Source organism: Monocercomonoides exilis, assembly GCF_001643675.1.
Source record: "Monocercomonoides exilis strain PA203 chromosome Unknown scaffold26-1319188, whole genome shotgun sequence".
NCBI classification, from domain to species: domain Eukaryota; phylum Preaxostyla; order Oxymonadida; family Polymastigidae; genus Monocercomonoides; species Monocercomonoides exilis.
In genome coordinates, this window is record NW_027150571.1 from 113,254 (window position 1) to 135,867 (window position 22,614).

At 34.2% G+C, this 22,614-nt stretch overlaps 6 protein-coding genes across 6 annotated transcripts; 2 read left to right on the forward strand and 4 right to left on the reverse strand.

Annotated features, from left to right (window-relative positions):
• Nucleotides 1-15: 15 nt before the first annotated feature.
• On the reverse strand, nucleotides 16-522 carry MONOS_9650 (uncharacterized protein; the record flags this gene model as incomplete). Its single annotated transcript, XM_067880169.1, has 1 exon — nucleotides 16-522. The coding sequence occupies one exon, from the start codon at nucleotides 520-522 to the stop codon at nucleotides 16-18; it is 507 nt and encodes a 168-aa protein (XP_067726139.1).
• Nucleotides 523-4,633: 4,111 nt separating this feature from the next.
• MONOS_9651 (putative Ser/Thr protein phosphatase family) lies at nucleotides 4,634-9,563 on the forward strand (the record flags this gene model as incomplete). Its single annotated transcript, XM_067880170.1, has 12 exons — nucleotides 4,634-4,721; nucleotides 4,796-4,866; nucleotides 4,934-5,427; nucleotides 5,486-5,885; nucleotides 5,940-6,032; nucleotides 6,381-6,429; nucleotides 7,193-7,292; nucleotides 7,360-7,520; nucleotides 7,580-8,385; nucleotides 8,532-8,914; nucleotides 9,116-9,216; nucleotides 9,437-9,563. Exons 1-12 carry the CDS (start codon nucleotides 4,639-4,641, stop codon nucleotides 9,561-9,563), a joined length of 2,868 nt encoding a protein of 955 aa, XP_067726140.1. The 5' UTR covers nucleotides 4,634-4,638.
• Nucleotides 9,564-10,037: 474 nt separating this feature from the next.
• MONOS_9652 (dynein light chain) lies at nucleotides 10,038-11,960 on the reverse strand (the record flags this gene model as incomplete). The annotated part of the gene is made up of 4 exons (XM_067880171.1): nucleotides 10,038-10,859; nucleotides 11,022-11,347; nucleotides 11,408-11,608; nucleotides 11,659-11,960. 4 exons carry the CDS (start codon nucleotides 11,958-11,960, stop codon nucleotides 10,303-10,305), a joined length of 1,386 nt encoding a protein of 461 aa, XP_067726141.1. The 3' UTR covers nucleotides 10,038-10,302.
• A 170-nt stretch (nucleotides 11,961-12,130) lies between these two features.
• Nucleotides 12,131-13,896, reverse strand: MONOS_9653 (putative tetratricopeptide repeat protein; the record flags this gene model as incomplete). The annotated part of the gene is made up of 9 exons (XM_067880172.1): nucleotides 12,131-12,339; nucleotides 12,423-12,557; nucleotides 12,663-12,733; nucleotides 12,812-12,878; nucleotides 12,962-13,120; nucleotides 13,191-13,241; nucleotides 13,299-13,390; nucleotides 13,435-13,603; nucleotides 13,669-13,896. The coding sequence occupies 9 exons, from the start codon at nucleotides 13,894-13,896 to the stop codon at nucleotides 12,235-12,237; spliced, it is 1,077 nt and encodes a 358-aa protein (XP_067726142.1). The 3' UTR covers nucleotides 12,131-12,234.
• Nucleotides 13,897-13,965: 69 nt separating this feature from the next.
• MONOS_9654 (uncharacterized protein) lies at nucleotides 13,966-18,431 on the forward strand. Its single transcript, XM_067880173.1, has 3 exons — nucleotides 13,966-14,141; nucleotides 14,217-17,821; nucleotides 17,984-18,431. The coding sequence occupies exons 1-3, from the start codon at nucleotides 14,072-14,074 to the stop codon at nucleotides 18,017-18,019; spliced, it is 3,711 nt and encodes a 1,236-aa protein (XP_067726143.1). The 5' UTR covers nucleotides 13,966-14,071; the 3' UTR covers nucleotides 18,020-18,431.
• A 16-nt stretch (nucleotides 18,432-18,447) lies between these two features.
• MONOS_9655 (putative pppde peptidase family) lies at nucleotides 18,448-20,036 on the reverse strand. Its single transcript, XM_067880174.1, has 5 exons — nucleotides 19,920-20,036; nucleotides 19,834-19,870; nucleotides 19,525-19,763; nucleotides 19,377-19,449; nucleotides 18,448-19,316 (listed from the first exon to the last, which is right to left on the reverse strand). The coding sequence occupies exons 1-5, from the start codon at nucleotides 19,998-20,000 to the stop codon at nucleotides 19,030-19,032; spliced, it is 717 nt and encodes a 238-aa protein (XP_067726144.1). The 5' UTR covers nucleotides 20,001-20,036; the 3' UTR covers nucleotides 18,448-19,029.
• Between the last annotated feature and the right edge of the window lie 2,578 nt (nucleotides 20,037-22,614).

The window sequence follows — 22,614 nt, forward strand, 5'->3', positions numbered from 1 at the left end:
ATGAAACAGAAATGCTCATACATAATATCCCATTTCGCTTAAAGCCAGCAAAGCCATTTCATTTTCTTTTCGAGTCTCCTCGCTTTCCTCTTTCTTTGAGGCAGCTTTCAGAAGGCAAGGCATACAGATTGAAATCGATTCCAACGAAATCCATCCGTTCAGAAAAACACAGCATTCGCAAAGATCAGTTAGTAAATATTCATCCTTTTCTTCGCTTTTCTTCTTATTTTCAATGGCAATCATCTTCTCAAATCTATCATCCATTGAAGATGTTTTAGAGCTATAAATCCATATATTTTTCATCGCAATGCAATATCCAGCATGTTTCAGCAGCAAAATTGTATTTTCTATTGACATTTTCTTTTCTTCAATCATTTTGTCCATTTTGTTGAACAGCTCTATTGTGAAAACAGAATCGAATTCTTCTTCATTCATTCCATTAACTATTTCATTCAATTCTTCAATTTTCTGTTTCTGTTCTTCATTTTCGTAAATTTCAAGCTCAGAAAACAAATCTTCCATAAATTTATTAATTACCGAAACGCTGAACATTCAAAAAATAGAAAAAATTCACAAACTTGAAATTTTATCTTCAAGAGACGGCTCCTGGATATCATTATTGGATTTTCCTTTATTACTCATTTCCATTCTGTCTATTATTAGCAAAGATCAATTTGCAGCAAAATTTCAAATGAAAAACAGAAAAGCAATAACAAAATACATTGATGATTGTTGACAAAACAAAGATAAAAGCCAAACTCAATTCCTTTGTCTTGTAAAAATTTGTGGAAAAAAATCACAAAGAAGCCAACGATATGGGCTAAATTGAGTCAAAGACGAAAGAGTTTAATTTCTGTCTGATCGAACCAACAATAATTCATTTCATGGAAATGGATAGATTTTCGATTGAAAACTTTGAACATGTTGGGATATATTCCACATATAGTTGACATCAAATATCATAATTTTTCTATTTTAACATTCTGAGTGGAACAAAGAAGGGGATATTTGGTGCTTTTTTGAACTTTACAAAAAAGTGACAAAAAAGAAGCAGTTTGTTTATTAATGTGTGCACACTTCATTCTCCTCCAAATTAAAATTCAAACATAAATATTACACTTATTTCCCTCACATTTGGAGTTATCTGGAAGCTTTCTTTGTCAGAAATGATTTTTTCTGTTATTTCAAAGTGTTTGCAAGTTTCTGCGCATATTTCAAATTTTATGTGTTGAAAAAAAATTTTGATATATCAGGATGATTTTGTTATTTGTTCGTTTCTAGAGTGGGCCATCCAGGCAGAACGAAGATTGATGGAGGGAATCAAGCTTTCAACAATTCGCAGTTTTTTTGATGATTGGGCGCATGATTACTGAACGCATAATGGAGCAACATCAAGGCAACAATGGACAGCATCGTTTATCGAGCATTGAAAGAGATTCTATTACAAAAGGCTTAGAGGATGAGAGAAGATGAACAAAACTCGAGATGGCAAAAGAAGATTGATGCGAAATGCTAAATCAAGCTCATACGGAATTTTGAGTAAGTTTAAATCTGTCAAAAACTTCATGGTGATGCCGCTTAATGTGTATTTATCGGTAAAGACGCTTGTTGCATTTTGTTGAAAGTCATCATTTTTGGTCGTTTTGATGGTTATTGTTGATTCGACAATTTCGGCGTGGATTTCAAGACAAAGGATGAAGCAAATCGAACAATGTCGAAATGAATCTGACAAAACGGAACAGACTACGATTGAGGTATTTGATCAAATGAAGATGAATTATCCAAATAAAGTTGTATTTTTGCTATATTTTTTTAAAAAAATAATTATTAAAGAAAGAAAGACAGAAAGAAATCATTCAAAATGAAAATAAATCGAACTTTTTCAGCAATGATAATTTTATATTTTATCTTTCCGATTTTCTTTCTCTTTTTTTATTAATTCTTTCACAATTTGTTGATATAATTTTTTTCAAGCTTCTTTGAAATTTCTCTTAAAATCGATTTTGTATTCAGATTTTCTTCATAACAATCGAATGCATCGCTCAGCTGCATGCCGATGCATTCACACTCACCATGCTCATTTCCCTGAACCTCTGTCAGCATCTGCCTTTTGAAAGTGTTTGTCTTGTTTCCTTCGACAAGCACAACTCAGCCACTCAGATACATATTGGATGGTATGTCATCATCGCTGAACAGCATCTGAATGGAAAAGAGTGACATCAAATAGAATGGAGATTGTGCTTCAGTCAGCTAGTCTGCTGAGTCTGCTAACAGATGCGAAGGGGAAGGAGAAAAAGAAGAAGAAGAAGAAGAAGAGAATAGAGTTATTAAGCCGTTTGGAATGAGAGCGGAGGAAATGGAGGGAGTTGAGGGAAGGAAATGAAGAAAAAGAAGAGAAAGATTAATTACGATCATCACCAACTATTTTACAACTTCTTCTTCTTATTGTTACTCTCATCTAACCTCCTTAATCCACCTCTCTCGCTTCTCCTTCATCAGTCATTTTCCTTTTCCTCTTCCCATCCTCCACAGCATCACCCTCTCTTCCCCAATACATTCCCACGTTCTCCTCTTCTTCCCTTTTGGCTGTGGCAAGTCAGAACTGCTTGCGTCAATTCTGGGAGAGACAATCTGTTTGGAAGGAAAAGAGTTATTAGAGAGTGAAGGTGGCTGATGTGCCTCGGGTGTGTAGGTTAGAAAGTATAAAAGAAAATTATTTTTTATAAATTATTTTATATTTTGAATTTTTTCATATATTTCTAAAACAATGATAAACTTCTTGTACATCATTTCTTTTATTGAACTGATTCTTTTCCTTCTCCTTATAATATTCATCGTATGCCCATCCCTCTCTCTTTCTCATTCAGATTCCCTTCATCTTCAGCAACACTGTTAAATCCAACATCCTCTTCCACATTCCCTTTGACCCCGTCCGCTACGCTCGTGCCATTCAATCAAACTGTCTGGAACAAGACTTGTCTATTCTTCCCTTCGGAAATGAAGCAGAAGTGTGCGAAAGAGGATACCACCTGTCTGGCGAACAGCGTGTGAGGATATCTCTTGCGCAGGCAGTCTATTCATCAGATGAGGTGTTTGTGTTGGATGACATTTTTTGTGGGTGTTAAATGAGCAATGTTAAGAAGATGATAGTGAACAAATTGCAATCAATCATCTGCTTTAAATATAAGACTATCTTGTCATCACACACCACACGAAATATCTGCCTTATTTTGGTACAGTAATTGTGATGGAGAAATACTGAAGAATCAGAAAGACAGGGAAGGCAGAGGAGTTTAAGGGGATTGTGAAGGAGATTGGCGTGTTGGTTGAGGAGAATGAAGATGGTATTGAAGAAGAAGAGGTGGAAGGAGAAAGGGAAAACACGAAAGATGATTATTAAAGCAAATGCGATGAGAAGAATAAAATTTCAATTGATGTTTCTTCATCATCATCATCATCTTCTTCTTCTTCTCCTCCTCCTTCTTCTCCTTCTTCTCCTTCTTCTCCTTCTTCTCCTTCTTCTCCTTCTCCTTCTCCTTCTCCTTCTCTCTCTCTCTCTCTCTCTCTTTTTTTTTTTTTTTTTTCTCATTCTTTCACTTACTCACATGTTATTCAATCACACATTGCAATGGCACATCAACACACAAAGCAAAGAATGATAGAATCAATTTTAATATTGATTGAGATAATTAAAAGTAATTAGTCGCATTTCCCGCATGCTGAAAGAATCAAAGCATTTCTTCTTTTGAAGCCACGCTCAAAAAAAGCCAGGCAACAAGCAATTGAAAAAACGTTCACAGAAGGAGATGTTTCAAGGCAGGAAGATCGTCTTCAAACGACAAGCAGAATATTCAACAAGTTGACATCTTTTGTTGAGCAAAGCAACGAATACGATGCCAGCGATGAATGAGAAGGAGATGGAGAAGAAGGAGAAGAGTGCATCGTATAACCATTCCATAGTATTCATTTCGATTTGCTGCGAAAGGATTGAATTGAAGGCGAGAACACATGAAGAGGAATGACATATGCTTGATTTTGCTATTTGCATCTTTGTCTTTTCAACAATTGGTTTTTTATTTCGCAATTTATCTGTTGTCTGTTTCTTTCTTTTTATCTTCATCGACAATCATATTTTGATGTATTCGAAGCGATTTCAGACTTTTCTGGGAAAGCATTCCAATAGTTTCAAACACATTTCACAGAATCGTTTGTGATTCGACAGCAAGGAAGAAAATTCTATGTTTTGCTGTGCCCCTTCAATTGCTGTGCCTGTTCACTTATTTGAGAAGCATTTATTCATTCTGCGTCTCAGCAAAAATATAATTTGTTTTTTTTCTTTCACCAATATAAACAAGATGATAATTTTCTTTTTTGTGGGGCTGCACAAGAAACAAACTATTGAGCATCTTTTGGAATTTTGTCTCTTTTCGTTTTGTCAATCTGCCTCTGAATTCATTTTCTTAACTTCGAATTTCAAGAAAAAAACAATAATACTCTCATTTTCATCCGCTCCAAATAATATCTGAGTTTCTTTTCATTAATTCCATATTTTTTCTTCCTGAAAGTTTGATATCGAGATATTCAAAAAAAAAAACGTAAAAAAAGCCAAAAATGACTTATATTAAGGCAAAATGATCAATGGGCAATTCTATTTCCTGCTTTTCCCGAAAAGCAATTGACGTTGGTCCTGCTTACACTTTGCTTTCCGATACAAACGCATCGTTTGCGCTTATTCATTTTCCTTCTTTGTGAAGCACTTTTCCATGCAAACTAAACATGCTGTTTTGGCAATTAGAATGAAAGCCGGCTTTGATGATGAGGCAGAAGCTGGAATCCAAGAACCGCCTGTTACGCATTTGTTTTCAAGTTCACTCATTTTTCCTTCAAATTTTATTGACGTGAAATTTCGCATTTTTTTGAATATTTGTTGAAGGATTATTCGCTGAACTGGAGCATTGCAGAAAAAGTAAACGAAAAGCTAAAATCGAAGAAATGAAAATACTTGCAGATAAAATGGATAAAGATGAACTCAAAACTGTTTTCACAACCGAACTGTTCAACAAAATACACCAAATGATAGAAAAAAAGAAGATTGATTTGGAGAATGCCATTCTGTTGCTGAAGCACATTGGATATTACAAGGTGCTGAAAGGAATTAGTCTTGATGGCTTTGGAATTTCTTTGTTGAACAGAAGATTTGAAAAGATGATTTTTGAAGAAGATCAGAAAAAAGAAGGGGAAAATGAAAAGCTGCTATCTGACCTTTGTGAATGCTATATGTCCTTAAGTTTCTTCTTCCAAACTGAAATGCTTCGCATTTGTGTGCCATGCGTTCTGAAAGTCGCATTGAAGAAAGAAGAAGAGGAGGAGGCACAAAAAGATGCGGAAATGGCTTTATTGACTTTTAGGAACATTGACATATATTACGTATGCGCAAGCCTATTTAATTTTTTTCATTATTGATTGATTTCATATTTTTGATTAGGTAGTGATTGAAGAGCTGTATATGAAGGAAATGATGGAAATTATGAAATATCATCAAAAGCACCGCAATCTGACACGGCATGCATATCAGTCTGCTTGGGAATTTTTGATGGGCAGATTATACAACAACAAAAGCTTTGAAGAAGTTTTTGTGAATGAACTGCATTTTGCAAGAGAAGCATCGAGAGAGTTGGAACAGCTGATTCAACGTGTTGATTGGAAGAGAGCAGAAGAGGAAAGAGGAAAAGAGGGAAAAGAGACAAAAGAAGAGTGGACTTTGATGAGATGGCTCAACGTGATTAGTCCTTATATATTGGAATGCAAATTGTGGAATGAGGAACTTGTCGAACTGATTGGAAGCATTGTGAATGTCTATCGAACAGCTAAGAATAATTTCCAAGGTATTAGCTGCCAATGCTTTACAATATTACAAAAATTAAAATATAACAAAACAGTGAAAATTGAGGATTTGCTGAAAAGCGGAGCTGTTGATGTTTTTTTGGAGGTAATCGTCCAATTTGATGTGAAAAAAAAATTAGTTATTGATTGTATGAGGTATTTCGAAATTATTTGTGATAGATTGAAGAGTAAGAACGAAAAAGAAAACGAAGAAATAAAACGAAAAGGGATGAAAAGAAAAATGCATGAAAAAACAGAGGAAGAAGGGTACGAAGATTGCATCATCGGAATACACCATTTCATTAAAAAATTATTCAATTCCCATTTTTTTATTGATGATATTGATCAATATTTTGTTTATTGCTGAAAATATGTTTACTTATTTATTTATTTTCATCACATAAGTTTTTGAACAAAATATTTGAACAAATTTTTTTCCTGTGATCGAGAATGGTTTTGTTTTCTTTTTCAAAAAATTAATTCATTCGATACATTAGATACAATAGATACAATGCAGATTAAATTGGGAAATTTGAATTCATGGAGGTTTTTTTTAATAACTCTATGTCAATTTGAATAAAGACCACTTAATTTAAATTAAAGGGTGAAAATTAAAAATTAAAACGAGATATTTTATTAGAAAAGATCATGCGAATTAATAGTATGTGTGCGAAATGAAAATAAAACAATCAAAAAACATTAACAAAAATAAAGTGGAAATAAAAAAAATAACAAACCTTTTTTGACTGTCTTTTTAACCAAAACTTGAAAATTCTAAGGTCGTTTGTTAACACGCTTAAATAAAATAAATGATAAATAAATAATATGTCAACAAGGTGAAATAAATATGTTTTTTGTTTTATGTGAAGAATAATTCATTTTAAAAAATCATTTTCATCGTTTTTGCTAAAAAAAAAAAAATAAAAAATAAAAAACAACCGACGTAAATAACTGACCGATACGATTCCAAAACACACAATTTATCTCTGAAGTTTGATAGAAAAATAACATTGTATCAACGAATGAAAAAATTTTGATAAAAAAAATTTGTTTTGATCTAAAATACCATTTATTGTTGAAAAGATGATACTTCCGTTATTTGTTTCATTTCTATATTATTTTAATGGAATTTGTGCTTATTCTAACGAAGAACAAATAAAAATTACTCTTATCCACACAACTGATAGTTTGTAATTATTTTTACATTTATATTTGTGGAATTATTCTCATCCCGGCTTTTCTTTTCTCAATATAATTGCAAACAAGTTCACGGTTGGATTAATGGGCATTTCCATGACAAGAATTATAGAGCAGATTTAGGAGATATTGAAAGCTTTGTAGAACATAAGAAACTCGGAGCAGGGCCGAATGAATATGTGTTTTTTTTCGATACTGGAGATCTTTCGCAAGTATTTTTTTGTTCATTTTATGAGTACCCTTTTATCTTTTGTGTATTTCTCTCCAAATTTAAATTAGGGAACCGGACTAAGTGATGCTTCTCCGATTCAAGGAGAGTTTGTTTTTGAAACAATAAAGCGAATGTCATACGATGGACTTTCCATCGGAAATCATGAACTTTCTTCGGAATCTTGCATTGATCATATTGTTGATGACTTTGCTCCTTTTTTTAATGGAAAGTTTGCTTTTATCAGAAAAAAATGCAAAATTTTGATTATTTTCCAAAAAATACACATAGGTACCTTGGATGGAACGTAAAGCATGTTGATGTGAATAGAAAAATTACTGACAAGTATCGCTTTATTGAACTGCCAAATAATCAAGGGAAAATTCTTGTTGCTGGATTTGTGTACAATATGCCTAGCAGTGCAAAGAATGTTATCGTAACAAAAATAGAAAGTATCCTAACTGACGAAGAATGGGAAGAGATAGCCAATGAAAAAGACATTGTACTGATGGTTATGTTGTGCCACATCGCTACCGATGCAGATGAGCTGACGAATTTGGACGAGTTTTTGTCTGGAAAGTTCAAAGATATACCAAAAGTGTATTTGACAGGCCATTCGCATATGAAGCGAGACAGAGCTATGAAAGATGGAATGCTTGCGGTTGAAAGCGGGTGCTACGGCGAGAACTTGGGCATTGTGGAAGTTTCGATCCCGAAAAAGCCAGCAGCAGAAGAAGGAAAGGACGATTCATTTGCCGAAGCGAATGAAGTATCGATGGCGCACCGGTGGGTGGACTGGGACGAAGAGCAGCTGCGGAGCGAGTTGGGAATGAAAGGGTCGTTCCTGACTGAAAAAGGATACCAGATCAAGCAGGCGATGAAGGCGAAGGCGGAGGAGTACGAGCTGTTTGGTGTGTTGGGCTGTTCGGAGATGGCGCTGACGGACAATGCGGAGCCGAAGGAAGGCGAAAGGAGCATTTACGACTTTATGATTGGGGATGTGCTGCCGACGATCACAAACTTCAGGCAGAAGCAGGACAGACACGAGGGGACAACACCGAAGAACTTCTTCTTCATTGGCATGTACACACTCAGAGGTTTGAATGAAATTAAGTTTATTATTATTATAATTATTATTATGCTTATTTTGACTTGTGTATAATGATTCATATATCTATTTCATTTATTCATTTATTCGATTATTCTTTTTCTCTATCTCTATCTCCCCTCTTCCCACCCCCAGCGCCCATCTACAAAGATGTGTTTATCACTGACGATGTCTTCTGCATTGACCCCTTCAACAACACGTGGAGTGTCATTCCCGATGTTCCTGGCAGCCTTCTGATTGAACTCATCAACGCTGTCAATCCACCGGAATTGAGAGAAAGCAATACTTCTTCTTCTTCTTCCTCCTCCTTCTCATTATCATCATCTTCGTCATCTTCATTGATTTCTTCTTCTTCTTCTTATTCTTATTCTTCTAAATACAATTCATTTTATTCTCCTCAATTTGAGCATCGCCATCACGGCACTGTTAAAAGGAATTTTGTGACGTCCAACGAGAAAGTCGATGCAGAAGCAGTATATGACATCGTTGCCTCTTCTTATGACACGAATAAACTTCTGGTTTGAATTATAAATTGTTATTGTTATTTTTGTCTCGTTATTTTTTGGAATTGTGGTTGATGGCAATGATGTGATTTATGTCAATGCAATAAATAAATAAACAAATAAATAAACCGATATATTCAAAATTAATTCTTGAATTTTGATCTCTTTGAATATTTAATTTATTAATCTTTTTTTTTATAATATTTATTTTTTCAGAAAGCACTGGAAGATCTGACTGCTGACAAATACAAAGCGAAAGACACGAATGTTCAAGTGAGACCTCTGCTCAAGTCATACGTGGGGCTGCATTGGCAATGGTTTGTATTCGTTTTTAATTGGTTGATTTGTATTTGAAAGGAAATTTTACTATTTTTCATTTTTATGAATGCTTTTATTGTTATTGTTCATTTTCTATTTAAAAAATTTGAATATTTTTCTTTTTCTTTTCTTCATTTTTTAATTTATTTTTATGAATGAATTTCATTTTTATTTATTTATTTATTTATTTATTTTATTTCCCTCATTTTTCTCCTCCAGTCCTGTTGACAAACTCGACGGTCAGCGCACACTTGTTCTGATGATAGCGCCTGTTGTCTCTGTTCTTGTCATCGCTGTCATTGCTCTTGTGTCTCAGCTGTGTGGAATGAAGAGGAAGATCATGTAAAAACAGATGGAGTTGTTAATTGCTATGCTCAATTCAAACCTTCTTCCTATCTCTTTCTTTCTCTTTCTTCCTCTCTTTCTTCATTACTCTCTTTCTTCCTCTCTTTCTTCCTCTCTTCCTCTCTTTCTTTCTCTCTTTCACTCTCTCTTTGATCTGTTTCTTCTTCTAATTACAAACACAATTCCTTCACAAATCATTGAGTTTTGTTTAGTTATGTATTTTCTCTTTTCTTTTTCAATCACTTCTCATATGTTATTTCGGTAATCAAAACATTGGAAGCAAAGAAAACTTATTACAACTGATTTTTTTCCCCTTACTTTTCTGTATTTATTTCAATTAAAGAAGAATTTTCAGTGTTTCAATAATTATTCTCCTTCATTTTATTCTAAAATTTAAAGATTCTTTTCTGTTTTTAACGAAAAGAACAAAAATCCAACTTCTTCAAAACAACTTCAAATATTCAATCTTCTTTCATTTTTGCTGTGAATGTTTCATTTTCATTTTCAAATTTACAAAAAAATGAGATGCGAAATGAGCCAACGAAAAGAAAACAAATAAAAAAAACAGAAAAATTTCGAAAAAGACTTCAACAACGAATTGAATGCTTGTAGAACACTAATCACAAAAATTTTAGCACAAACAAAGTTTTTCTTTAATTTTCTTCAACGAATTTATTTTATTTTATTATTATTTTTTATTTTTTCATTTATCTTTTTCTTATTCAATCAAATATCTTCTTTTATGGAACAAACTGTAATGTTGGCATTTTGCCCCATTCGTCTGGCTCTGCAAGCTCTTCTTCTTCTTCTTCTTCTTTTTCTTCTTTTTCTTTTTCTTCTTTTTCTTTTTCTTCTTTTTCTGTTTCATTTCTTTCTGATTGTGTTGGCTGTGATGTGGTTGATGATTCATCTAATTCAGTTTTTGAGGCATTTTCTGCTTTTTCTTTGGTTAAATCTTCTTCTTTTTCTTCTTCTTCTTCCTCTTGTTTCAATTCTGATTTTTCTTTTTTGTTTGAAAGAGTTTCATCTTCTTTGATTTCTTTTTCTTTCTCATCTTTTTCTTCTTCTTCCTTTTTTTCCTCATAATTTTCTTTCTCTTCTTCTCCTTCTTCTTCTTTTGCCTTCCTCCTTTTGATAACCAATTCCTCAAGTGAATCTAATTCTCCCTCATTTTTGCAGCTTTCTTCTTTCTCCTCTCTTTTTTCATCATTCGAACATTTCTCTCTTTCCCCCTCTTCTTTCCTCATTTGCTCAGTCAGCAAACGAGATTTCGCATCTTCCATCAGAAGCACCATCGCTAAGCAGAATAAGAATTGTTCAAGAAACAAGAAAAAGAAAAGATAGGAAAATCACATTCATTCAAAAAAGTGAATATTAATTCGATATTTTATAAAAAAGAAACAAAACACAAATAGAAAATTCATCTGCAACAGGTAATAATTTCTGAATATAAACACACCTGCCATATTTCTTTTTCTTCTTTCGTCCTCTTCTTCTCTTTGTCTCTCTCGCTCTGCTTGCTCAAAGGCGAGTCTCTCCTCTCTCGTCGTCCCTTTTCCCCAGGCTTCCACAAGCAGCCTTTCAGACTCAGAAATAGGGCGATCATCAAGATACTTCAGCTGCGGGCATCGGAGAATTAACGTCTTTCGGAGCGGAAATTCTGTTGTCCGGACAACTGGATTCCCGATGAGCCTGAGGACAGCAAGGGAAGGCATTGAGGCTAAAATGTCGACTAATGCAGATGCACTCTCTACTGGGATTTCGTTATCTGAGAGATTGAGAACACTTCAAATTTTGAAAAATAAACTTGTAACATAAATAAGAAAATGAAACGGAATGGAATACCCTATTCCGGGATGACCTCTAAGCGGCTCAAGTGCTTCAACACTTTTTAGTAAGTTATTTACAACTTCTAATGAATGCAAAGTTGGGCACTGCTCAACACCGGATAAAGTTGTGAGTCTATTATTCGTAAGATTGAGTGTATCAAGTTCTGGTAAAGTGTTCAAATTTTCAATTTTTTCAATGCAATTGTCCTGAAGATATCTGTTTTTAAATTTATGTTAAAAATTCACGAAAATTCGCAAAAGGCACACAAGCACTTGAGCTTTGCACAGCACTCAAGATTTTCTATCTGAGATATAATGTTTCCTTGTAGCCAAAGAGCTTTCAGCTCGGTGTATTCCTCCAATCCTTCAATTTTCTTAAAACCTTGATAATGTAAGTATAACTTCTCGTTCAGCGTTGGAGTTAAGTATTGGTCATGCTTTTTACATGATTCCTTTATCGTTTTTGAGCAGATACGAGGGGCTTGCTCTTCTTCTTCTTCCTCTTTCCAAAATGAAGAATCAAAAGAAGAGCTTGGAAAAGATGAAGAGCTTGCGATTTGAAGTGACATGCGCAACCTTTAACTGTAATAAAATAATGCATCATAAAAGAGCATTTGAAATATTAATAAAACTGCTAACACAAAGAAAATGCATAAAAACCACACGAACGTTTATTAAGGAAAAATGAATAAGGGAAAGTGATCAATAACAAACATCGTTTGTATTTATTTCATTGAGATATTTCCTTTAAAATGCTTGTTGAAATAACGAATTTGTGATGATCAAAAAATAAAAAATCTTGGAAAGAGAATGCATCTATTACACAATTTTTTTCTCGATTTTTCAAGCATGTGAAATGGCAGCTAATTGCTTTTGACTATCCTTGATCATATGGCCATTAACCCTAATGTGAGATGGATCATCAACAGTTACTAATGGAAATCCCACCTTTTTGAAGAAATAATTTATTTTTATAAAAAAAAATTCAATATTTTTTTGTTTAAAAGAAAGAAAGGAAAGAAAAAGCAAACCGTTTCGTCCCAGTTGACTTCTGCAAACATTGCGCCTTCAATGACAACAATATCATCACTTGACAGCGCATCACTGGCAATGTCATAAACAGCCATCACACATCTACGTAACTGCCTGTCGGTGCAAATGAATAGCTTTGTGGGGAAAAGAACATGATTTTTTATGCATATGTCATTTGAGGAAAAGTGCGAAAAAAAAAGGAAATAAATAATTTCAAAAAAGTTGAATGAAAGCCAAACTTGTGGCGTTGCTGTTGAGAGAGAGACACAATGGCTGATTCTCAAAGGAAGCTGAACTTCAGTGTTACGTCCTGTTCAATAATGATCACAAAAATAGAAAATAGAAAATTGAAAGAAAAAATTCTTTTTAGATATTTGTATGTTTTAACCTTTTTTCAATTTCATGATGTCAACATCGTCATCAGGAAACGGGTGTGATCTTGCCTTTGCTGTTGGCTAAAAGAAGAAGAATATTATTCACAAACAATAATAATAACAGAAATAATAATGAATATTAAAAAAAATAACTATTAGCAAACCCTATCCAGTTTCTTATTAAGCATTTCTCTTTCAATTACTTTCCATTCGTCTTCCATTTCTTTCAGAAATACTTCGGCTTCTTTGACCGATGGATCAATCGAAATGGCTTTCATAAAATCTGCACGAGCAGACGCAAAGGACACCAAAAAGCGAAGAACCTGTGAATATTTTTTTCAATATTTATTTGCAATGAAATATCAATTATTATTTTCGAATGGAAAACCACACTGTTCCTCTGTTTAAGTGAAGATCAGCGAAAGGTTTCGAGAGCTTTGTCTCCTATAAAGTTATCCACACAGAAATGTGAAAAAAAACTTATAAATGCGTTAAGCAAACAGAAAGCTGAAAAGCACTCAAAGCATCACGTAAATCTTGTGGACGACTCCTTCCATTGAAAAATCTTGCGACATATGCCATTCCGAGTGTATCTTTGAGAAAATAAATTACAAAAAAGGAAATTAAGTGTTCATACACCAACTCTTCCCATTGTTGAGATCGCATGCAATCGCCTTCTTTGCAAAGTCAATGCTTTGTGAAAAGGCTGGTGTTGTTGGTTCCGTCTTTGCTTCTGGAACAGATCGTACAGCAACCGATAATCCTCTGAGTGCTTCTATTTTATTTCCTTCATGTCCAGATTCGGACTGTTTCGAAAATAAAATTTGATAAATTTATGTTTCTTATAAAAAAACATATAAAGCTTATTAACCTGTTTCACAGCCTCTTGAAAAGCTGTCAATGATTGTTGTACATCTCCTTTATTGAAGTATGTATGTCCTAATGCAGTCCAAGCATCGACTAAATTAGGATCCATTTTTATTGCCTTTTCCAAAAGTTCTTCGGCTTTAGGGCTATAACCATCTTCAGGATTCAATTTTAAAGCTTCATCCAAAAATGCTTTTCCTTTGCTAACGGGTGTATTCGATTCTGAAGACATTTTCTTTTGTGTGTAATTAATTAAAATTAAAAAATATTCTTTTAAGAATTTAAAAAAGGTTGCGCTCCCATAGCAGAAAAAGCACCTTGTTCATTTTTCAGATAGATTTGTAATAAGAATAAGTTTTCAAATTGCGAATTGTTTTTGATAAACAAAGTTATTAAGGTGTTTTAAAATGTCTGCGTCTACGAAATCTGCTTCATATTCATCAAAATATTTGAATGAAAAAGCATACAAATCTTCTCGTTTGTTTAACATTGTGATTAGTTTTTGCAATTATGTTTTATTATTTTTCACTTTTCATATACTTCTTTTTGAAGAAAATGAAAGCTTAAATTCAACTGATCGGACAAGTGGAAGTGTCAAAGAAACGAAAAGTTCCCCTGCAAAATATCATTCTCCATCTTCGTCAAAACGTAATTATCTTTCTGCACATGCAAGAGATTTATTTTTAGCGCGACAAGAAGCGCATTTAGAACAAATTAAGCAAAATCGAGAAAGAATGAAAATTAAAATGGAAGAGAAAGAAAACGAAGAACTTTTACAGTCTCCAACTATTCTTCAAAAATCAAAAGAACTTAAGCGTGATCCTACCCAATATCAAGCTGTTTTAAATGCAAAAAATGAACAAATTAGAAAGATCAGAGAAGAAATTGAACGAAAACGAAAAATTGAAGAGACTCACAAGCCAACCCTCATCACCGAAACATCTCCACTTTCTTCAAGTTTTGTTGAAAAAGTTGCATCCAGAACATTCGAGGAAAGACTGCAAGCGAGCGAGCAGCAGCGGATGGAGGAAGAGAAAAAGCGGAAAGCGGAATTGGAGGAAGAAAAAAAGAAGCACTACCCGCAGCTCGATGAGCGGTCAAAGGTGCTTGCACAAGACTGGCAGAGGAAAGAGAGAGAGAAAGAGAAAGAAAGAGAAAGAGAGGAGAGAAGGAAGGAGAAGGAAGAGAAGAGGAAGGAAAGAGAGAGAAAGAGGATGATGAAAGGGGAAAAGAATAACAATGAAGAAGCAATTAGCAATAAAGAAGGAGAGGAGAAGGAAGAAGAAGAGAAAGAAGAAGAAGAAGATAATGATGAAGAGGAAGAGGAGGAGGAAGATGAAGAAGATGAAGAAGAAGACGAAGGATACATGCAATCGCCAGGAGAGCGTCTGTATCAGCTGCATCAGCGTCTGGAGAGAGAGAGGAAAGAGAGAGAAGAAAAGGCAAAGAAGGAGCAATTGATCGACAGCACAACACAAAAGCAGCTGTTCCAGCCAGAAATAAACAGAAAATCGGCAAAAATTGTCGAGGCGCAGAAGAAGAAGAAAGAAGAGAAAGAGGAGAAGGAAAAGAAGGAAATGAAGAAGAAGAAGAAGAATTCGAATAAGAATTTGAAGAAAGACAAGGATAATGAAAATGCTGCTTTTGAATCGCAAAATAGTGAGTTTTCGGAGAAACTCGGAGAAATTAAAGCAGATGGCAGAAATTGCAGCGAAACAGAAAGAAATGGAGAAGAATTGAATGATTTGGCAGAGGAAAAAAGCAAAGGAAAAGGAAGAAAAGATGGAAAAGAAGAAGAAGAGGAGGAAAAGGAAGAGGAAAAAAGAGAAAAAGAAGAGGAGGAGGATGAAGAAGAAGATGATGATGATAAATTGGATAGTTTGAGAAAGACGAGAATATTTGTGTCATTGAAGCAGTTTGAAGATGACTACGAAGATAGCTCGGAAGAAGGAGAAGAAGAAGGAAATGAAGAAGAAGGGAACGGAACAAGAAAGATGAGAAAAGATAAGAAGAAAGAAAGAGAAAGAGAAAGAGAAGAAAGAAGAGCAGAAAGAGAAAGAGAAAGAGAAAAGCGAGAAAAAGATTTCTTTTCCTCCTCTTCCCAGCCGCAGAAGCAGCCATTCCTGCCCGTTTCTTCGATTCCCCACGATTTCTCTGTAATTCCCCCTCTTTCGAGCACATATGGCCTTTCTTCACTGAATCGCTCTTCTCTTCTTTCTTCTCGCTCGTCCAGTGGCTCTCTCAATGGATCGTTTGTGAAGTCTTCTTCTCGTTCGGCTTCGAAGGAGAAGAATGAGATGTGGATGAGTGGGAGAGAAGGAGGAGAAGAAGGAGAAGAGGAAGAGGAAGGAAGAGAAGGAGAAGGAAGAGAAGGAGAAGGAAGAGAAGGAGAAGGAGGAAGAGAAGAAGAAGAAGAAGAAGAAGGATGGAAGAGAACAGATGAATTGTTGAAGGATGAGAAAGGAAGTTGTCTTGAAGGTGAATTTAGTGAGGGATTGATTGTGGAGAAGGCAGAGGAAGAGGAAAGGGAAGAGGAAAGGGAAGAGGAAAGGGAAGGAGGAGAAGAGAAAAAGGAAGAGAATGAAAAAACTGAACAAATAACGCATTCTTCACTTGATGAAAGCGAAGAAGCAGAAAAAGAAGCAGAATCATCGAGAAGCATTGCAGCCAATACAACTTCTTCTGATGCTCCTCTTTCTTCTCCTGGAAGATTAACTTCTTCTTCTTCTTCTTCTTCCTCCTCCTCTTCTCTTTCATCGTCATCTTCTTCTTCTCGTTTAACAAAGCCCAGAAATGCCACAACGACAATTTCTGCTTCACGAAATCGGTTTCATTTTGACTCAGCCGACGAAAGTTATGCGACCCCCAAACGAACAACACAAATGGCACATTCAAATAAAATTAGCGAAGACGGGAAGAAAAGAGGGAAGAACGAGAAACAAAGAAATACAGGAGCTATTTCTTCGTCTCCTTCTTCATCTCCTTCTCCTTCTAATTCTTTTTCTCTGTCTTCTTCCTTTAATTCTTCTTCTTCTTATTCTTCATCTTCTTCCACCTCCTCTCCTTCCATTCACGAGACCTTGTATGAGCGAGGCCTGGAGCACAAGCGGCAGTTGGAGCAGTTGATTCAGGAGAGGCAAAAGGAAAGAGAAGCAGAGGAATTGAAGGAGTGCTTTTGGAAGCCGTCGATCAAGACGATCAGCGAGGAGAAGAGAGAGGCGCAGCAGAGGAGCGAGAGAGAGGCAGAGAAGAAGGCAGAAGAGGAGAAGAGGAGGAGAGAAGGAGAACACGCAGCACACGGGACGATGCACCCGACGCCGTCGGTGATTGCGCTGATTCTGAAGAGGGGGGAAATGTTTGAGAGGAAGGGAGGAGGAGGAGAAGAGGAAGGAGGAGGAGAAGGAAGAGAAGGAGGGGAAGAGGAGGAGGAGGAATTTAGAAAAGAAGCGGAAGAAGAGGAAGTGGAAGATGAAGAGGAAGAAGAGAGGCAGAGGAAGAATATGGAAAAGGCGAGGCAAGAGGCAGAGAGAGAGGAGAGGAAGAAGGAGCTGAGGATGATGAAGTGGCGGACGGGGATGAGGAAGAAGAAAGAGGAAGAGGCGAAGAGAGAAGCAGAGCAGAAGAAGCAGAATGAGAAGATGCAAATGGCGATGGCAATTGCAAACTCACAAGGAGCAGAAGGAACGAGAAGGAAGAAGAGCCAGAAGAAGACGAATGAAACGCAAAATGAACGGAAAAGCGGGCAGAAAATGGAGAAGAAGAAAGAAGAAGTGGAAGAAGAGGAAGAGGAAGATGCCAAGTACAATCTTGATGCTGATGATGAGTTTGCCGTGGTGGCTGATCCGTCTGAGATGGATGTGAAGGACTTTCTGGCAGTGAAGACACCTTCACCTTGTTTGTCGCCTTCTTCTCCTTCTTCCTCCTCTTCCTCCTCCTCTTCCACCTCCTCTTCCTCCTCTTCTTTTGCTCCAGGCTCTCGTTCATCCAAGCAGAGAATATCGCAAACTTCCTTTTCTCCTCTGATAACACAACAGCAACACATTACTTCTTCTCCTTCTTCTTCAGCAACTGCCATCAGAACAAAGCAGAAGGAAATAAAATCACATGAAAAGTCAGCTGCCAATGTGTCTTCAAGTCCAAAGCCTCGTGTGAAAAAAGTGTGATTGATTTTTTTTATTTTATTTTATTTTATTTTATTTTATTCTTTTTTCCTTTTATTCTATTAATTACTGTTATTATTAATCAATTTTTGAACTGATTTTGTGTATGATGTAATTATTTTATATATTTTTCTGTCATTTGTTATGAAATGAATCTAGCCATCTGAACTGTATCGAATGAATTCATTGAATTAAAAAAGAAAAGAAAAGAAAAGAAACATGAGATGAAGATGAAGCGGAAGAAGATGAAAAAATAACAGATTTTTTATTCACATCCATTTACCACAAGTGGCTTTGCTGATATTGACCGATTATAAGTTCCTTATTGTTGTGTACTTCATTCAACAAATCAAAAATATAACTTCCAATGCTTTGAATTTCTATTTCACGCCTTTTGCTGTACGAACTATCGATTCATTTTTGTTATTTTTCATTTTTGTTATTTTTCATTTTTCATTTTTCATTTTTCATTTTTCATTTTTCATTTTTCATTTTTTTCTATATTTTTATTGTTATTAATCACTTCTATTTCTTTTTTTCATTTCTTTTTTCATTTTTTCCTAACTTCTTGTGTTGACTTTATAAAAGCTGATGAAATGGAATTTGACATTAATGGATGATTCATTCACAAATTGTTGTTATTCGTTGAAGGAAAAGGGAAATGCGATGACGAAAAGAAAGAATTTATAATTTACAATTAGAAAAACAGAATAAAAAAAAAATGAAGCAAAATACAAGAAAAAAAGTATTTTAAGAAAAAAGAGATTCTAATTCAGTTTTTGCTTTATGAAAAAAATGCTACAACATTTTTGAAAAATAAAAAATTTGAATAAAAATTTAAAAAAAAAAAACTTTCAATTTTGCCAAAAACAAATGAAAGGTTATCATTGTCTCGGCTCAATTAACAACGGGCAAATAGAATCATAAAATGAACATGTGCTTTTTTTATATGTTAAGCAGAACGTATGGGAATTCACATAAATTACAATCAAATTATAATTCAATGCATGAAAAGAGCTGCGATCGACGAGGAAAAAAGAAAGAAAAAGAAAAAGATAAAGATAAATATTAAGAAAGGAAATCAAAGAAAACTTGTTTTTTCCTTTAAGTTATGAAAGTTGCCTTTGTCAAAAAGGATTAATAAATTGCCCAATGTCGATCTAATTGAATGGAATGTGTCTCTCACCCACAAAGAATGGAATAGCTCAAACGGGAAGTGGAACGTCTGCTGAAGAAGCAGCAGACAAGGAAGGAGAAGGAGCATTTTCTTGAAATACAGGTGATAAAAGTGTCATGAATGGTTGAGGTGATTTGGAGGAAGCAACTTTTGCAGCTTCGATAGAAGATTCTGAAGGCGTGGCTTGATGCATTTCTCTCGCCATATCTTCAGCAGCTTGAAGCTGTTTTGGATTTGATGAAGGTGGAATTATTGTTTCAAATTTCACTTGCTTCAAAGGCATTTTCTTCGGTCTTGAAAGAAATGGAATACAACCTAAATAATGTTTAAAAATAGAATCAATTTCTTCAAAAAGGAAATAATTCAGATTCAAACATCCAAGAAGAGGGCTGGTGCATCGTCCAATTTTTGCAAGCGTGTTTAGCCATTTTGGTAACGGATATCTCTCCTTTTGTAATATTAAAAAATAACATTTAAACACATGTGACACATCTTTTTTTCTCATGAAATAAATAAATCAAACACTTCCGCACAAGCGAAAAGAAAAATCATTTGAAAAATCATGGCAATTGCGATGAACAATGTTGTATGAAGTTGCAGGATATTCTTGAGATATCTCATTTAAAATCTGATCTACTTGTTGTGGAGTTCGAATGCATAATCCCACATATATTTGACATTTGAAGGGTGAAGTTGGGAGAGGAGAAATTGGTTTTTGATACCACACCCCAGTTCCTTTACGATCTCCTTCAAACGCCCATTCTAAGACAGATTCGACGCAAATCGTAAAATATATATGTTAATAAATTTCAAGAAACAGTTTACTCTTCACCTTTTCCAAGAATTTCAACTCCTGAATGAAATACACCCTGATAAAGAATAATATTGAAGAAAAAACAAAAAAGGAAAAAGAAATACAAGTCCACCAGGGAACACCAATGGCCTTCCTCGAACATATAGAGTGTACACATTAATATACACTGGAATATGCGGTGTCATTGATGAATAGATTCTTTCGTAGTTTCAAACAATTCTATGGGAGAAATAGATTGTAAAACAAAAATTAATTATAACAATAATCCTAAAAAAATTGGTAATTGCACAATATACGACCGTCAATAAAAATTTGTGTCAATGATAATAACATTGTTGTTAACTGTTTCGAAAAGTTATTATGTCTTTCTTTTGTGCGGAAACTTTTATTTTTAAATGAATCAAATTATTATTTTCCTCTAATGTGATATTGATCAAAAATTTTTGCATCAATTATATTCGACAATAATCTAAATAAACATATTAATAATTTCAATTCAACGAGAATGCACTCAAATATGATTTGAACGGCAAAAGGGGATTATACGGCCAGTAATAATTTTTAACTTGAAAACATTTAAAACTGAATCGAAACTAGGCTTAACGAACTCATTAATTAAGATCAGTTATGAAATTCTATTCAAAAAATCAATTATCTTCCAATGTTATAAATCCGAAAGATATAAAAATCTTTGATCAAGCCCATCATTTAATTTTGTCATATTTTCTTTTAGGTTTTTTGTCCCTATTAACTAATTTTAACAACAGAACTCTATGAATTAGGGTTAACCCTAAAAGAAATTTCATTTTAACTTCATTTTATAAAGATATTAGGACTTCAATACGAAAATAACTTTTTTATCACTATTAAAAATTGAAAAAATTAAAAGTTTCTTTCTTTGAAAAATTGATGATAAAAATAGACTTCAACTTCATTGAACTAATGATTTTCTGGTAGGAATATGAAAAAGAAATCGTTATGATATGAAATTTTCACTGGTCGTATCATACCCATTTGCCATTTGAACAAATTCAATGTAACAAGACCCCAATTTGAAAAGTGCATTTTTTGATCAATGTTAAATAATTAATCTATTTCATAAAATTGAGCAATTTATGCAACAGAATTTAACCCTAACAAGTTGATTTTGGATAAAACCCTAACATTTAAACTGTGATAAAAAAAGCAAACAAATAAAAACCCTAAAAAGACTCATTTATTTCATTAAAAATTGAACGGGATTTTGAATTTTCTCGTAAATTGAAAATAACATATTTCACAGTTTCCGCACACAATAGGCAGAAAAAAACTTCGTGCACAATATGGTATCATTATAGCTGTGACATATGACAATTTTGTGACTTGTCGTGTCTTGTGCATTAACCAAAAAATTTAATGGAAACAAGCAATGCGCCGAAAATCCGAAGACTTAAGTTTAGAGATTCACTGTTTAGTCATTATTGTTGTTTGAAATGGCTATTCTTTCGTGTTAACAAAAATTTTTAAAGTGTATAATTTTTAAGAAGTTGTTTTCTTTTATAAAATCTTTTAGGTAAATGCAGAAGATAGGTGTACTTAATTTTTTTATATGATCCTATCAAAAATGGAATAAACAACAGCAAATATAAGCCTGTCTGACCTGACAAGTTTTTTTTTTGGGTCAGTGACAAATTGACGGACGAGTCAATTTGACGTATAATTTCCCGAATTATATTTAAAAACATATCCCTTTCAATTAAAAAACAAATTTGAATGTTTAATGAAATACATACTGTAATTTTCTGAGTTGGGAATTTTTTGACAAATTTTAATCATATTCGTCACAATGTGTCAGTTGCGGATATATAATAGATTATTAATCATAAATCAACTCATTTTTCCTTCTCAATGGCTGTTAATCGTTCGTTGCTAATAAAAGAACTTCCCATAGGACTCCAAAAATCATTCGAGGACATTTCAATCGTACGCAATGATAGCTATCAAGGAACTCTTGACATTATTATTATTTTTTTTATTATATAAAGAAAAATGCATTCGTAAAAAATGGACGAGTAGGATAAAGCGAATAGTGGCTCTGTTCGATTGGAATTAGTCTCAACAAATGAGGACGTTCAATGTTTTAATGATTCATTTTTGTCAAAAATAATTACAATTGATAATTTCTTTTATCGATACAATTGTCTTATTGCCACAGGCTTCAAACATCCAAACAGACCAGAAGAAATAATGTCCCAATAACATTTTAAAATTTTCAATGGTATCTTATGGATTTGCTATTACAAAGTGAAATCAGTTATAAAAACAAAAGTCGATGGACACAGAATGTTTTTGTGCCCCAACGAAAAGAAGGAATATGCCTGCGGATGTTCAGGGAGAGACACTTCTGTTGCAGTCAAACAACATAAATGCACATTGTTGTCTCCCACGCTGGATTTTTGGATGACAAAAAAACAAAATGTCACGCAACCAACAGTATCTGCAAGTTGCGTCTGTACTAAATTAATTAGAGATATTGAACCATTGACGGATTTATTTTAAAATTATATTTCCAGATGCAACATATCGTTTTTGTCAGCTGCGTCTTCCGAATTCAACACATTTGTTAAACATTTGATTCAAATAGCCCAGATAAATCCAAACGCAGAGCCCACAGAAATATTTCCGTATTTATCAAAGTGGAAAATAAAAAGACTCATAAGCGAAAAGAAGGCAACAGCAATTCGAGAAAGATCCAGATTAATAAAGGATAAATACATAGCTCTGATGATCGATGGAGGGAAAATCGCAAATAAAAAGTGC

Bases quoted from the DNA above. Each gene is read 5' to 3' on its own strand.
- MONOS_9654 (XM_067880173.1), top strand. From the start codon at position 14,072: ATGTCTGCGTCTACGAAATCTGCTTCATATTCATCAAAATATTTGAAT. The intron at 14,142-14,216 runs GTTTGTTTAACA...TTCTTTTTGAAG, and splicing joins AAAAGCATACAAATCTTCTC to AAAATGAAAGCTTAAATTCA. The intron at 17,822-17,983 runs GTGTGATTGATT...AAATGAATCTAG, and splicing joins CAAAGCCTCGTGTGAAAAAA to CCATCTGAACTGTATCGAAT.
- MONOS_9655 (XM_067880174.1), bottom strand. From the start codon at position 20,000: ATGACACCGCATATTCCAGTGTATATTAATGTGTACACTCTATATGTT. The intron at 19,871-19,919 runs GTATTTCTTTTT...ATTCTTTATCAG, and splicing joins TGGTGTTCCCTGGTGGACTT to GGTGTATTTCATTCAGGAGT. The intron at 19,317-19,376 runs GTTTGAATCTGA...AACATTATTTAG, and splicing joins CACCAGCCCTCTTCTTGGAT to GTTGTATTCCATTTCTTTCA.